This window comes from Toxorhynchites rutilus, chromosome 3 (assembly GCF_029784135.1).
Source record: "Toxorhynchites rutilus septentrionalis strain SRP chromosome 3, ASM2978413v1, whole genome shotgun sequence".
Classification (NCBI taxonomy): Eukaryota; Metazoa; Arthropoda; class Insecta; order Diptera; family Culicidae; genus Toxorhynchites; species Toxorhynchites rutilus.
Window position 1 is genome coordinate 315,615,701 of NC_073746.1, and position 17,121 is coordinate 315,632,821.

Sequence of the window (17,121 nt, forward strand, 5' to 3'; positions counted from 1 at the left end):
TGCTGGTAGTTTTCTCTTTAAATCTGTTCTAGTCATAAGAAGTCAAAACAAACCAAACACTGTGGATTCGCTCTTGTGATTCATTCATATAGTTGCTGCAATATAGATGCATATAGTTTACACCTCTCTCGTCTCTCAATAATGTTATCATCTGTCCTTTGAATGTATAACGAGCCAGAGCTATTCCAATTTTTGTTTAATTTTTTAGAAGGAATAATCTGAACGTTTCCCGGGTTTGCTCAAAGTGTAGTTTCCGCGCTCAAAATCTTATCGAGTAAATTTATTTATCACAATTTGTTTTCTGTTTTCTAAACTGTCTTGTTTTTTTTTCTTCTTGGTTTTGTGGCTTTGTTCGATTCGACCTTTGTTCTAATAATAATAATAATTTTATAATAATAATTTAAAAAAGTATGTAACACTTACTTATTCCTACGGGCTGCCATTTCGTTTAGCTACAAATAATACGCTCGCTGTTTTCCTCCATCTTTTTTTTACTTCAATTAATGCATAATTTGATAAATTCTTTTGAGAGTTTTTCTTTAGTGTCTATATTGGTTTATCCGTTCCTCATATCCTAGCTTGAAGTCATCATTGAGTCGCTGCAAATAAAGTTCAATAATGCAGCCGTGCGGAGGAAGTTTTCAACTACAGCAGTCGACCAATCGTTCCTCACTTCGAGTAAGTGGATGCGGTTCCGTTGCTGTTGGTGCCATTTAGATTCTCGGCATTCAGTGGCGACGGATTGTTGTCTGTGGAGGAAGAAGAATACTCGTTAGGTTTGCGCGCACAATTCAAACTCGGGTTGCTAGCCAATCATCAAAACGAAACTAAAAAAAAACTTACCAAAAACTGAGAAACAAAAACATATGAACGAACTAAAGTAGTGTTGGGTTTCACATATGGTTTCGATACTTGGACTTCGGTTACTCAATTTGATTGCTCGATTGGGTCTGTTCACTTAATTAAGCTGGAAAATAACTGAAGTTCGTAACTAGATCACCCGCTCGAAGTGAGCTTTTATTTGTAACCACCATTTGTAACCTGGCGAGCTTCGGTCCACAATATCTTATTTTGTTTAATCTATTTAAATGAGGAAATTTATTTTGGGCGAGATGTGGGCCAGAACAATCACGTTTCCTCCCGAAATTGTTTCTCTGGACGTAACCTTCGCGACCGATAATAGACGAGGGCATACTATTTTCAGTTAGCAAATTAATTCAATACTTTTATTCACCTTGCAAGCAAAGAGGTTGAGCGAAGCAAATTAGGTCATTTCAATGCTCTGTAGTAGATTGCGCTGTTCATTCGAAGTCAGTGAAATGAATAAGTCCCACTAATTGACTGTGTCGGATCAAATCTATCATTTTACTGCTCACGTGCTACAAACAGGATGTCGAACATAATACTACTTTTCAAGCTGTAAGCACACATCGTCGTCAATTTCTGATTCCAGAATCTTTATAAATATGAAAAAAAAAACAAAATTAGCACATGTTAACTAATAACATAATATAATTACACAACATATTAGTATTTTGCAACGGCTCTTGACTAATTTCATGAATGGTATATGTATTGACTCACTTTTGCTGTTTTTTACAGAAAGATATTTTAATAAATGAAAACAAATTGATCGAGGAATGCATTACACTTGGTTCGTTGTGGTTGAACACAATTTTGAAAAATGCAGATCAGCGCTTCTACACTTCAAGGCAGCCCTTAGACTGTCTTGCTCACAAGATTTCGACGACATCTGATCAGGGCTCTGCATAGTCATACTCAACTGAGGATAGTCAGCTGACTATCTGACTGACTATATCCATAGTCAGTTAGCAATGACTTTTGGCTTCTTCACGTAGTTTCTCCGTCAAAACGACTGAACAGTCAATCGGGAGTTTAGTCGCTATCTCCCTCTACCGACTCGACTATATCATTTCATTCTTCCCAGTCAAATTGTCCTCATTGCATTTTGAAGTGACGTCTCCCAAAACGAATTCGTTCCTCTCTTTCTCTCTCCCATGTACATGTACATTAGAGTGCCAATGGATGTATGGGAAAAAAGTGATCCTCGAATTTTCAAAGCGAACTTGATTAAAAATGTTGATTCCCACGAAAAACTACCCTGTGCAAAATATCAGCTCAATCGGACTTAATTTAATAGTGTCGCACAGCGGTCAAAGAGTTTTTTTGAAACCCGAAAAATCACCCAAGGGGGGAGAAAGGAAATCGGGGTTTTCGAAGAAAAATTTTTGATGCCAAATGTCTTCAAATTGCATGAAACGTCGAGATCTACTGTCATCTCGAAAAAATTTTTTGTCAAAAATCGGCACTTTGGGACGGAATACGAAGCAAAACGTATGGTTTAGGTTGCCAATGAAAATCTTCATATTGATTTTTCATACGGGACTCCCTGCGAAATGTTGATTTGCACGATAAAATACCCTCTGCAAAATATTAGCTCATACGGACTTCATTTACTATTGTCGCAGATCTCAAAATTTTAGTTTTTTGAAAATCGAAAAACTACCCAAGGAGGGAGTTAAGGAAATCGGGGTTTAAAAAAAAAAATTTATGCCAAATGTCTTAGAATTGTATGAAACGCCGAGATTTGCTGTTAACTCGAAAAAAAAATTGTTGTCAAAAATTGACTTTTCGGAACTTGGTCGTTTTTGTCTCAAAAGTCCATTTTTGACGAATTTTTTTTTCGAGATAACAGTAAATCTCCACGTTTCATGCGATTTTAAGATATTTGTCATCATTTTTTTGTTCAAAACACCGATTTCCTTTACTTGGGTGATTTTTCGATATTCAAAAAACTAAAATTTTGACCGATGTGCGACACTAGTAAATGAAGTTCTATTGAGCTGATATTTTGTAGAGGGTAATTTATCGTGTAAATCAACATTTCACATGGAGTCCCGCATGAAAAATCGATATGACGATTTCCATTGGCACCTTAAACCATACGTTTTGCTTCGTACAGGGTAACTTCGATATAACGTACATTTTACTTTCAAAATTGTACGTTGTATCGAATTGTACGTTATATCGAAGCATAATAAAGAACTCTGAAACGTAGCTTATATTACTTTATTGTGTTGCTGTTTGAGGAAGGTTCATGAATAAATTCAATTGGAAGACGAAGCCAACTTTTCTCATGATGTTTCCCTACGTTCTGTTGATTGAAACTTGATTCATTTAGAATCCGGAATAACAAAACAGTTGTATTTCGGGATTGGTTAAAGTTGCAACACAAGCTGTAGTATCAAAATACAGATAATTTATTGTTCTTTCAGAAAAAAATATGGAAAAAACATTTTTTTTGGACTTTGATAATGTGTACGTTATATCGAGGGTACGTTATAACGAGGGTACGTTATATCGAAGTACGTTATAAGACAAACAACTAAGTACCAAAGTGTTGAGTGTTGATCGTACCAAAGTGTTGATTTTGGACAAAAAAAATTTTTTCGAACAACAGTAGATCTCGACGTTTCATGCAATTTTAAGACATTTGGTATATAATTTTTTTTTTCGAAAACCCCGATTTCCTTTACTCCCCACTTGGGTGATTTTTCGGTATTCAAAAAACTCAAACTTTGACCGCAGTGCGACACTAGTAAATGATGTCCGAATGAGCTGATATTTTGCACAGGGTAGTTTTTCGTGGGAACCAACATTTTTTTATCAAGTTCGCTTTGAAAATTCGAGATGGCCATTTTCATTGGCACTCTAATGTACATGCATCGATGCTTGAGTGGTTTGACATACGCTACAGGTGAGCTAGATTCTTTTGCATCGTACACGAAAATTACTTACACGTATAAAATAACGTGCAGTGTGTGTGCGCTATTTTGCACGCCTAATACTAACTAATACTAACGAGAGGACCTTTATAGCATACTTGATAAATGTCTAAGTTCGTTGGTTTGAGTTCACGATGGGTAGACATCAAACCGTCCATTGATGGGGTAACTTCTTTTTTGCATCAGAAATCATGTTTTCGTTCCTCTTTATATGGACGTAAAAATAATATTGCGTACGCGGGTATGAATTAGTGTCAGGGGGAAATGGAAGTGTGGACTGAAGTCAGCTGAATTAAGTGCGATTCACATACAACATCCACGTCACGTTCACGCCCCGTCACGTTCCGTTACGTCAGTTATTCTACCATGCAATTCATATGAAAACATTCACATACACCGGCAACGTAACGACCCGTCAGCATAAGTTCAACGAAAACGACCGGCAGGATTTGTAGAAAAGAATAATTGACGGAGACGGACGGCTCGTTGGGTTTTTGTCTGGGCTTTGTGTCTCGGCTTTTGTTTTGATTTTGGCTGCATTTTTTATGCCAACATATCTCCCAGTTTCAAATTTCTCAGTTAAAATCAATTCACGACTAGCTGAGAAAAACAGTCTATATATTATTATTGTTAAAAAAGGGTCGGGACTACAGGTTTTTGGCATTTAAATAATATATTTCAATGATTTTCCCTGTTTTTTTTTCTAAATTTAGGACTGATTCTAGGTATGCTGATTTGAAAGAGGACATTGCAATTCAAAATTGTTGTAGATGGCGACACCACGAAAAACATTGAATAGATCATTCGTTTGACATTTGACGTGACGGTGCTGGTGCAAGCATTGACTGCATGTGTGAATTGGTGGAGACGTTGACGGAACGTAGACGTTCTTTTCCGTAACGTTCTATGTGAATCGCACATTAAGAGGCAGATTTGTATTCATTAGTCGCGTCAGTTAAAATAACCACTGACTGGACTGGACCAGTCATCCTCGCTAGTCAACTAGTCGCTAGTTGTTGGCGGCGACTGCCGAAGCAGTTCTAGTCGAAGCGAAGCTGCTGAGAGTAGAGTAGAGATACAGCCATTCCATATCAAACCGATATAGTGGTTCTCAGATTTTCGTATTTTTATCATTAGGGTGATCATTTCCATTTTAGGGTTGCCCAAAAATAATTTTTTTCACATTTTTTCCAAAAATTATTTATAATTTTTTAAATTCATAACTTTTGAACTACTTTACCGATTCGGATTATCCACATACCTAATTAAATAGGTGACCATACGCATTTTAGGGTGGTCCTCAAGATATTATTTTTCTCATTTTTTCCAAAAATTACTTTCTTTTTTAAAACTTTTGAAATACTGCGCCGATTCAGATGATCGACAAAAGTAAGGCCAATTAGCTAGTCTCTTTTCGAATAATATCATACTTGCAGAAATTTTGGATTTTGGCTTTGTAATTATTGATTGTATTTTTTTATAGTTCACATTGCACTATGGTCCAGGAGGTGCATTTAAGTGGAAATTAGCATCTAGAGCTCGACAGTGATTCTCTAGACAAAAACCGTCTTCGACAAAGTTGTTACATATAATAGAGCGCTCACTTTTTTGTTATCAAAAATAGGGTGACCAAAATTTACGATGAAATAAAAAATCTAACTTTCTTATCTTTATAGATAGAGGTAAACATAGTTCGACAATATTGTAGCTCTGGTTACTTTGTGGAACAATATTTCTTTCTATCTCTTCAAATAACCGATATAGCTCTTTTTCTCTAAGTTGAGTTAGGGTTACCATGAAAAAAACGTTTTTTTTTGCTCTAACTTTTATATGTAAAATTATACTTCAAAACTGCCTTCGAATGACTTTTAGAGCTTTCCAATCCACGCATTTTACGATACATAACTTGTAGGTATCTTAATTCTACTCAAAGTTATTGATGTTTTTTCCCCGAAAACACGACTTTTTCATTTGCTAGTCGTTCTTTTTGGGGCAAACATAATAAAAAATTATTGATGGGCACACCGTACTTGATCTCGATCAATTACCCGGAAATACCCAACACAAGCGAAAGCCTCCTCGCTAGCGTCCACAAAGATATGGAGTTCCATGGTGTCCAAACTATTAGGACAATATCCCGGGAAGTAGCAACGCGGGATAGTTATTTCTTTTAGATGAGATAAAGCTGTCGTCCACCGCTGCCATCGAACGAAGTTGGTTGCAGAAATGGTGTCGTCCCATCCAGTACCACTTTTCCAGACTTCTTGGATGATTATTTTCCCGTGGATCACTAGCATCGTTATCAACCCCAGAGGGTCGAACACGCTCATAAACATTCGGAGGATCTGACGTTTCGTTGGGACTATCTTTTCTTCGAGTAGGCCCCGTAACTCATCGCGTAGTACCAATGAAAACCTGAAGACATCTTCGTCGGGAATCCAGGATATTCCCAACACGCGCTCGCATCCATTACCCTTATCCAGGGTAAATGTTCTCACTGATTCTCCCGATCCGTTCCCAATTTGGTTAACTACTTCTGTCTTATTCGAAAGCCAATTCCGGATCTCGAATCCGGCTCTTCCATGGACCAGCTTTACGTCGTTGGCAACGGTGATAGTTTCGTTGATGGTATCAAAGCTGTCGAGGTAGTCGTCGACATAATGGCTCCGGATGCTCGTGCTCTTTTGCATTCAAGTTCTTGACGAATTGTGAACTGCACGGGGAACACGCGGAGCCGAATACCGCCACGTCCATTACGTAAGTGTTAACAGGTTGCGTAGGATCGTCTCTCCAGAGAAATCTCTGTGAGTCTCGATCAGCGCCACGAATCAAAACCTGGTGAAACATCTCTTTGATGTCACCACTAATCGCCACCTTCCGTTGGCGGAAACGACTGAGAACACCAGGAAGAGATGTGAGGAGATCTGGTCCTTTGAGGATCATACTGTTGAAAGACACCTTCTCCGATTTCGCCGCCGCATCCCAGACGATACGGACTTTCGCTGGTTTCTTTGGGTTCTCCACAAAACCCAGGGGAAGGTACCAAACTCGACGAGGATCAGCGGACCACAATTCTTCCTCCGTGATGATATGGATGTTTTCATAGACTTTTGGTTTACCCGTCAGCTGCCGTTCTAAACACAAGAGACGTCGTGTCGCCATAGGTAAACTGTCAGGAAACTCGATATAATCGGAGCGCCACAAAAGTCCTGTCTCGAAACGCCCCGTAGATGTTCTGTGGGTTGTTGCTTCCAATATCGTACGAGCTCGGTAAATGTCAGCAGATTCAAGTAAAGGTGTAGCACGGACACCTGCGCTTTCCACATCAAAAAAGTTTTGTACCAGGTTGTGCAGCTCATCTTCCGAAGAACGTGTGCACACATGAACGTAACGCTGTCTATTGAACGTTATGGTTCCTGGTAAGCTACCATATATCATCCAACCTAATCGGGTCTTCGCCGCCACCGGTTCACCTGATTTTCCTTCTTTAATCTTCAAGCTAGAACACAGACGCGTGTTGTTCAAACCAATCAATAACTGCGGTGTTACACGTTGATAATCTTCTATCGCTAAACCTTGGAGATGCTGGAACCTTTCCTGCAACTCACTGTATACCATCGTCTGCGTTGGAAGTTTCAAAGATGATACTGTGTGGACATCCTTCAAGGCGAATTCCTTGGCCTTTCCACGACCCGTGATTCGGAGCTGTAGTATTTGTGAATCAGGTTCGGCGCGGGTCACACCACTCGTCCACTGCATACACAACGGTTGCAGCTCGCCATTGGCGTTCAGTTTCTTCGCCAAGTCTTTATCCACCAGAGTGAGTTCTGATCCGTCATCCAAGAACGCGTACGTGCTCACTTGAACATTTTTGCCATGAAGAGTAACGGGAATCAAACGAAACAACGTGGAACCATTTTCATCACAATGAAGGGATACGGTGCCCATGGGCGTTGATTTTTTTTCTTGTTTGATTTCACAGGTCGATTTCACCGAATGGAGCAGCCTGTGGTGTCGGTACTCACATCCGTCTATTCCGCACACATTACTTTTGCATGGCCGCTTTCCGTGAGACGTAAGACATCGACGGCATAAACTGTTTTGCTGGACCAATTTCCAACGGGTGTCGACATCTAGTTTTCGGAACTCGAAACAATCCTTCGTTTTGTGCCCAGCTTCCTTGCAGATAGGACACGGTTTAGGATTGAATTGTTCATCTGCAGAGGTGGAAGAATCACCCACAACCGAATGACTGTTGATATAGCCCCTATCCTTACGCTTCTCGCTATTGGGCTCAGTCACGACCACTACAGGTGAAACCACATGACTTACTGCAGAAACTAGTGACGTCATGAAACTGGAAAAAGTTGCTACATCAGGTGCTTCAACACGGCTTTGGTATAACGCCCACTCCAGACGAATGTTGGGAGGAAGTTTCTCTACAAGTTCTTGGAGAAGCGTGGGATTCTTCATATGATTTTCTAGACCAACTGCTTGCAAATGAGCACATAAGTTTTGCACAACAAGACCGAACCCTATCAAACTGTCGAGTTTATCCGCTTTTGGTGCAGGAGTTGATCTTGCTTTAGTCAGCAGAGTGTTGGCAATCAACTCCGGCCTGCCATATAGCATGTATAGCGTAGACAATACTTGAGGAAGTGTCGATGGGTGGAGGAGGAAACTTTTCACAGCTTCCCGAGCTTTACCTTGAAGGCACCGTTGAAGGCGCATCAGATTTTCGGAGTCCGAATAGCCACACATTTGAGTAGTGTTATTGTAGCTTGATATGAATATGGGCCAGTCGGACGGGTCTCCATTGAACCAAGGTAATTCCTTTGGAAACACGTTGCGTGCCTGTAACTGCTGAACATTAGCTCCGTACAGTTGTTGAGATCCTGTAGCTACAGGCGCGAGAGACGGGAGGACAACGGGGGTCTGGTAGTCAGGAACAGTAGCAGTAGGCACATGACCATAATTTGGAACCATATACCTGTCGTTAACGTGCTGGGGTGGACCAATTACCTTACCAAAATGTGTTCTTAAGGGATTAGAGGGCGGGTGCGTATAGATTAAATGAGTGTTTTGTGTAGAGCAGTGTATTTCTTGAGCAGATTCTCGTTTATTCTGACATGCAACATCATGCAACGGATGGAAACCTACCTCGGTCGGTCTTACTTCACCTGGCCTAACATCATGAGGTATCTCCTGAAAGCGTGCGTGAGACGGGGGATGTTGGGGGATTGCTGCTGAATCGGATTTGATGACGCAATCAGCGGTTTTGCGAATCGTTGAGTTACCACCGATGCTCTCATAGGCAGCATTTGTATCTGCTTCTGCTGCTCCGATGACGTCATTTGCGGTATCACTTGCGTTGTATTGGGCTCTGGAATGGGACGGCTCGTTCCTACGGGAGATTGCAACACTGTGGTCGGTTTCGTATTCGACGGGATAATAGTTGGGTTTTGAATTTCCCCTGATACCACTTCCGAAGTCGGTAAAACCTGAACATTAAGCCATTGCTTCACTTTGTTTGCGCTGCTCCTGTTCGTATGAAAACTTCTGCAACTTCCACCGTCGTCTTCTTCAGCCATACTTCGCATCACTTCATACCACTTTGTCAAAAATTCCTTTTCCAAGCGTTCCTTCTCTTTCAATTCCTTCTCACAACGTTCCCTCTCCTGCTGGTTTTCCTTCTGTTGGATGTCCTTCTCCTTTTGAATTCGTTCATTGAGCAAATTTTCATTAAGCTTCTTCTCTTCCTCAAGTCGCTTAAGCTCCAGCTCGGCCAATCTTGCTTTGGCACTGGAAGTAGTAGATTTGCACGATAATGCACTACTCGTCAGCTGTTGAGTGTGTGTTGAGCAGTCCTTACAGGCAAACTACGCTGCTCTATCGACTCGTTGACACCAGCGCAGGATAGGTGAAATCAACGCTCACATTTATCACATTCAACTTGTTTCTCCTTCCAGTCCGGTTCAGAGCATGCAGCACAGTTACGCGGTGTTGTTTGGAGGTTATTTTGAGGTTCCAACTCCTTTACCTGCTTTGCACCTCGTTTTCCGGAATTTTTCGAAGCCGATCGTAGGTTTATCCCAGAGAGGGTGATGAAGAGTGGAAGAAATCTTGAAGTTTGTTGAAACACACGGAATTTCCACGGGAGATTATGGGCAATCTCAAGAGCAAACACGTTTTTAATGTGTGTAGCTTCAAGCTGTAAATTTTTAATTCAATCAATTTTAATTTGTTTATAATTCAATGTAGTTTTAATTTATGACTCACATTTCTGTCCCCTAACTTTTAATTTGTGTAATTCGTGTGTTCAATAGTAAGTTTTATAAATTTCACTTTTCAATCTAATTGTTCACGTCTGCCTATTGTGTTCTTTAGCTTGTGTTTTGTATGTCTGATTGTTTGTCTATTTTAATTCGGTTCGCACTGTCAGTCATGTCACTGTCACCTAGTTTCGACATTTCGCCTTCCTCATCGACCCAACGGGGTTCGCTCGCAACAGACGCGAAAAGAAAAACACACGATACGAATAACGCCAAATTCGAACTGAAAAAACCACACGACGATATCCAAGTTGGATTACCACTGGTGGGGTCCAATCTTAGATCGAAGCGTGCTCTCGCTTTTTCATGAACTGGATTGCTCAACAGTCCGATGCCGAATGAAAGTTTGCCTCAGCGAGATCCACTGTTTATACTCTAGGCAAGTATTCTCCTTTATCGTTCTTCTTTTCCTTTGTTCACGGAGATTTTGAATCCTACGATTTCCCCTTCGCTGTTCGTCGATAAGTTGCTCGTTATTGACAGCTATGTTCGGGAAAGTACACAAATGGACAGAACAAATGTATGGGAAAATGGAAACGCTTAAAGTTTTTATGCATTTTAATCGTTTACAAACCAGGAGATTCTAATGTATAGCATATTAAACAAATCTTAGGGAATTTCCGATTCGTTTACTATGTAAATCGCCAAAATCCGTTCGCGGCAAAAATAGTTATTAACGTTAACTTTATTTCATAAAAACGTGACCTGTTTTCTGATTTGGCACCCTTAATGAAAGACGTAGTTCTACGTCAAAACAGGTGGTAGTCACTTGGTGCATGGTCCGGACTATACGGCGGATGCAAAAGAACCTCCCATCCGAGCTCCCGGAGCTTCTGGCGCGTCACCAAAGAAGTGTGTGGCCTGGCGTTGTCCTGATGGAAGACAATGCGGCCTCTGTTTATCAAAGATGGCCTCTTCTTCATGAGTGCTACCTTCAAGCGGTCCAGTTGTTGGCAGTACAGGTCCGAATTGAGCGTTTGGCCATAGGGAAGCAGCTCATAATAGATTATTCCTTGACAATCCCACCAAACACACAGCAGAACCTTCCTGGCCGTTGATGAGGGCTTGGCCACCGTCTGAGCCGCTTCAGCGGGCTTCGACCACGACCGTTTGCGCTTCACGTTGTCGTAGGTGACCCACTTTTCATCGCCACCATCCGCTTCAGAAACGGGTCTATTTTGTTGCGATTCAGCAGTCATTCACATGCGTCGATACGGTCAAAGATGTTTTTTTTGCGTCAACGTGTGTGGCACCCACACATCGAGCTTCTTTGTGAATCCAAGCTTCTTCAAATGGTTAATAACGGTTTGATGACTTATCCCCAGCTCTTGGCCGATGCTACGGCTGCTACTATGCCGGTCTTTCTCGGCTAATTCAGCGATTTTGTCGCAATTTTCGACGACAGGCCTTCCGGAGCGTGGCGCATCTTCGACGACCTCTACACCAGAACGAAAACGTTGAAACCATCGTTGTGCGGAGGAAATGGAAACTGTATCGGGTCCATAAACTGCACAAATTTTATTGGCAGCTTGAGATGCATTTTTGCCTTTGTCAAAGTAGTACTGTAAAATATGTCGGATTTTCTCTTTATTTTACTCCATATTTGCGACACTATAACTCACGAACGACTTAAACAAACAAAACACTGTCAAGGACTATATTATAGCGCCTTTCCAACAAGCTATAGTATGACTCGATACAATGAATACAGCTAGAACTACGCGCTTACAACGACACCTCGCGGAAATACCGCAGGACTTTTTTGACAGCCTAATATATCGATCATCTAAAAAAGGGGGAAAATTTATTTTTCGGACCATCATAACAGGAAATGGAAAAATAAAAAATACGAGTCTAATATTTTACGATGAGGAATAAAACTACCAATTTTCATGAAAATCTGACAATCACTATATCGGTTTGGCATGGAATTCCGTTTTGTGCTTGACCCATTCTCACTCCCACTCAGTGTAAATGAGAGATTATTTCGAAAATATTGAAATTCGAATGGAAGAAAAATTTCATGTTCAAAATCAGTAATGACTCATTTGGCAAGACTTTAAAGAATCATTCTATCCAATATTTACAATTTTAATAGTTCTGTATAATGCTGGGCATGAGATTTTTTCTGAGACTATTTGCACATCAAACTTTGATGAATTATTAAATAATAACTATTTGTACCACAGTTAAGTATTATGTATTGGAAGTTGTGGAAAGATGTCTCCTATTAAACGGCTCACAGCTTTCAAAAATATTCCCAATATTTGTCAAGATATTACTCATAGTAACTTTCTCCGTTTTTGACCCAATTTCACCCTCATCGACGGTAGTTTGAACGATAAGTACCAAGCTTAAAAAAAACGGAGAGTCAACTCTGCAGCCGGCTGATTTGGCATGGAATTGCTCATCTGTATGAATAAAAATGGAACGCCAAACGTGTTGATGGAAGAAGTGGTCGGATTTGAGCCGTCTTTATTTTGTTGTATTCCTCACTGCCCGCAAGGTTTGCATTAAAACGTTCGAACGAACGAACGTGGACGTTCTTTTCCGTAACGTTTTATGTGAATCGCACATTATTCTGCATTTTGTTGGTTACCATAGACATGCGATTATCCCTCTGATTGGAGTGGCTTCCAATTTTCTGTGTGGTAGTCTGGTTCTGATCATTCGTAGTTGAAGCATTGAAGCTACGTTTTCAGGTCTATTGAAACTTATTGAAGGGCTTGAACTTCCTCCCTGGCACCCAAAAGCACTGAACTTTTTTTACCCTGAGTTCTGTGTACCGCTGATACTTTTGGCGTTTTTGGTATTGCCTTCTAGGTTTGAACGAGTAGGGCCAGTTAGTCCAGAGTTTGTATTCTTCCTTTCGCCAGAGCCTCCTATATGGGAGTCTTTTGTTTTGGGTTTTCCTGAACTTTTGTTGGGGTTCCTGGATGCAATTTGTCCAAATTCATAACTGATGGTTATATCCCGGTCAACTAGCCTCTTCATTGATGCTCCGTCGACAGCGAGTGCCCACTCAATGTGCAAATTGTTGATCACTGAGTGGTTTAGTATTCTCCACGCGTCAGTGCTAAGAATATTGCTTTGGCTTTCGATAAGCGCTTTAACCCCTTCCCGTATTATTTAATACGTCACACATCTTGTGGTTTCACTACTCTGCTGAGCGTTCTAGCGCCCTATGTTATGCAAGTACACCACGAGTGAGACACGGAACTAGGAAAAGGATTAATTTTATCAACCCCTCAAATTTTGGCTTCAGTCGGTCTTTCCGCTGTAAGTTCTCTTATTCATCCAGTGATTACAAAAAATAAAACGGTAGGGACGTATTCAGCAATTTGAGAGTACTTTAATTGTGAATTTCAACGAACCGAAACAAAAAAAGACGAATACAAAACCAGGATAGTCCAAGCAACTCACCGAAAGAAACCATATCAACTAATTAAGGAATTTCTCAAAACATAGATGTTCAACTCAAACCTAAAAATAAAAACAACACTAATGCCTTCTTTTCATATAAATGTTCATTTGCTTCTTTTTACATGTTTCTTCAGCTTACCATCTAAATGATAATATTCATCATATCATGTACTCTAATACTACAAATTATAAAAGTTATTCCTCATACGCGTATTTTTCCACTGACAATAGCATAACTTCCCACATTTCCCCTAGGTAATTGCTGCATTTCCTCTTCCGTACTTCTAGCATTCACACAACACTCGTATCTATTCTATCGAACGCGGCGCTCACACGACTCCTCTTAGCAAACATATCAACACACTTCTCAAATTCGATATTATGTATTAATCGCTCACACTTCTGCGGCCGCCACATTTTGTGTAAGGGACGTAGTGTTATCCACATCTTATCATACGACCAACCTCTCCGAATCTCTTTCTCTTTCAAAACTGTTTTTTATTCTTCCAAGCAAAAATAGTGAATGGTAGCCTTCCTAAGCCCTAGAAACAAGTACACACGAGTAGTTGCTACAACACTATAAATGAGAACAAAGTTTCAATCCAATCAGTCACCCGGATCAATTAATTCAAGCTGTGGTGTTTTTATCAACTTTTTTTCGTGTTGCCCTTTCCTCCACGGTATTTTATTTTTTGGGAGGGGATAGATCTAAGGTAATTTTAATAAACTAAAATAATATGATAGAGATAGAGACTTTTACTGATAACTAACGTATTCTCAATGTACGAAACGCAAATAACTAATAATCTTAACCAAAGCGCTTCAACATAACATATAGCATGATCCGTGAACGTATTTTAGGAGGTTGAATGAAGAAAGATCATCGTTTCCCATCTTTCTCCGTTATGTCATCATTTCAGTGTTTTGTTGCAATGATCACTTAGTTACTAATTAAGATAATTTCATTCGCTAGTAGGATACAGTCGCAGGTTAGTATTTTTTAACGTCTCAAAAAATGGTATCTTTTCGGGGTAGCAATCAAAAGCCCGAACATACAAACAATTTTCTCAATAGCCATATCAATAATATTCATTGTTCATAAGAGAGAAAAAGTGTGGAACATTCATTCTATACGTTGAGTTTAATAATAAGAATAAGAATAACAGGCGGATTGAACGGTGCCTAACATCTTCAACCGATCAATTGGTTGTAGCTCTAGAGTTTTTTTTCAACAACAAACATTGATTAGCCAAATTGTATTCATTTAATTGCTATTAAACACAATTCGTTATACTATAATTTCAGCAATGCTTTCAAGAATCCTTCCAAAAATGTTATTCGGAGTTTACATTCAAACAAAATTCAACAGAATACACACACCAATTAAGCAACAATTGGTCCATGATTTCTTAACTAGCTGAGCTAAGCTACTATTCAATACAACTTCCTCACTTTCCTCATCGATTCTCTTTACCAAAAGGCGCAGCAGCGGCGGCGGTTGGGCTGCCGTTACCGTTGGAATTCTGCCTCTGCTTGCCGTTCGATTCGGCGGCGGCAGGTGTGGAATTTGCACCATTAGCACCATTGCTGGCCGATATACTCTTCTTCTCGTCGCCCTCCTTCAAGTCGCTCTTGCTACTATTGTTACTTGCAGTGACAACACTGCTACTACCGGTACTACTATTGTTGTTGTTATTACTATTACTAAGGGTGTTACCTGAAGCGGCCATTTGAACAGCGGGCGGTGTTCCAGCTGCAGCAATAACAGGGCTGCCACCGGCGCCACCACCACCATTCAGTGGAGATTTCCCCTCCCCCTCCAGCTCTGCTGGTGGACCAACCGAATCACTGTTCTTGTCTTCCTTGCTATTGTTCTCCACATTGGGAGAGCCGCTCTTCAAGTCCTCCCTGGACATCGGTACTGCCACTGGTGTTGATCCGTTGCTCTCCAGGTCTGATTTACCGGTTACCACCGCTGGGGAAGCTCTTTCGTCTGCTTGGATTTGTTTCAGTCCAACTGGTGCTGCCACTAGATCGGTAGCAACAGCGGCTACTGTGGATTTCATTAGATTGGAACTATCTAGCGATTGTTGTTGTTGTTGTTGTGCTGGGGACGGGGAACCAATTGTTCCCGGTTTAATTGGGGCCGCCGCCATCGACTGTGGTGAATCCTGACGGAGATGGTGCGGATGGGGATGATGATTGTTGTTAATACTAGCGATGTTTGTACTATTCACGGACAGTGGTGATCCAGCGGTGATTGCCGAATGGGAAGGAACTGAGGCAGGCGCCGGAATGGAGTTACCGTGCTGTGTGGTGGTTGGCGGTGTCGCTGTCCGATTACTCGCGGAGAGTAAATTGTTGTTAGCCTTGCTGCTTAGCGAAAGCGGACTGCCAGAATTGACGGCTTGCATTGACACCGACGGCGATGAATAGTAGGGATGGGAGTGTGAATGGTGCGGAGGAAGTCCGGCACTGCTGCTGATCGGTGGAGCGACCGAAACGCTAGGATGAGATTTGGTGGAGAGGGACAGCGCACCGGAACTCATCTGCTGGGAGGCGGATGAGATGGCCGGAGAAACCGATAGGTTGAGTGAGGCATGGGCCGGTGGTGGGATGTGACTCAAGCTTAGATTCTGTGCTCCCGCCATCACCGAGTGGGACAAATTCAGACTGTTCATGTGGTAGCCGGAACTCATCGACGAGGGCGGCAGATTGTGGCTGTAAGCGGCCAGACTTGTCGGAATTGACGGATGTGCACCTAGGCTGGTAGGTGGGGGAACAAGCCCGGCTGCGGATGGATGTGAAAGATTCAACGATGACGATGGCGGCGGTTGTGGCACTTGTGGTAGACCTAGACCCATTCCTAGACTCAACGAAGGATGTAACGGATGGTGTGGCGATTGAAGTCCTTGCATCGAGAGTGGCCCTCCCTGAGGACGCATCGGTAGTCCCAATGGCGAAGGTAAACCGGTTGCCAGGCCCATCGAGTGGAAGAACGGCCTCGGCAGCGAATGGTGCATCATGTGCTGTGAAGCGGCCATCATTCTCTCTCGCTCCCTCTCGCGTTCTCTTTCCCTCCGCTCCCGTTCTTCTTTCTCACGCATCTCTCGCTCTCGTTCGCGCTGCTCCTTTTCGCGTTGTTCCTTCTCTCGCCTTTCTCTTTCCTCTTTCTCCCTCTGCTCTTTTTCGCGCTGTTCTCTCTCCCGTTGCTCCCTCATCTCTTTCTCTCGCTCCATCGCTTCACGAGCTTCGCGGGCGCGCTCTTCCTCTCTCATTCTGGCTCGACGCTCCTCGTCAAGTTTCATGTGCTCGTGAATACTTTGAGCTTGCATCCCCATTCCGGGAATCATCCCGGCGTACAGATTGGGCGGATACGGAAGCGACGAGTAGAGGGGATGGGCAGCGGCTGCAGCGGCCGCTGCCGCAGCCGAGTGATGGTTTGCTGCTCGCAGCATCTGGAAGCGTGGATCCAAATAGATTGCCGGATCGTGAAATGCCAACGCAGCTGGATTGAAGAGATTGCCTGGAAGTGTAGGATGTACAAGGTAATGAATAGC

The 17,121-nt window shown here is 41.8% G+C and overlaps 1 protein-coding gene across 3 annotated transcripts in view; it reads right to left on the bottom strand.

Moving 5' to 3' along the window:
• Positions 1-423: 423 nt before the first annotated feature.
• LOC129780110 (uncharacterized) overlaps positions 424-17,121 on the bottom strand; it is a 213,577-nt gene continuing 196,879 nt past the window's right edge. For 2 of the 3 annotated variants that reach the window (XM_055788057.1, XM_055788058.1), the window contains one exon: positions 14,803-17,087. In XM_055788057.1, the coding sequence (XP_055644032.1) occupies positions 15,019-17,087 (2,069 nt within the window). In that variant the 3' untranslated portion in view covers positions 14,803-15,018. Of the gene's footprint in view, positions 750-14,802; positions 17,088-17,121 lie in introns of those variants that run through there. The other variant, XM_055788059.1, reaches the window with a different exon arrangement.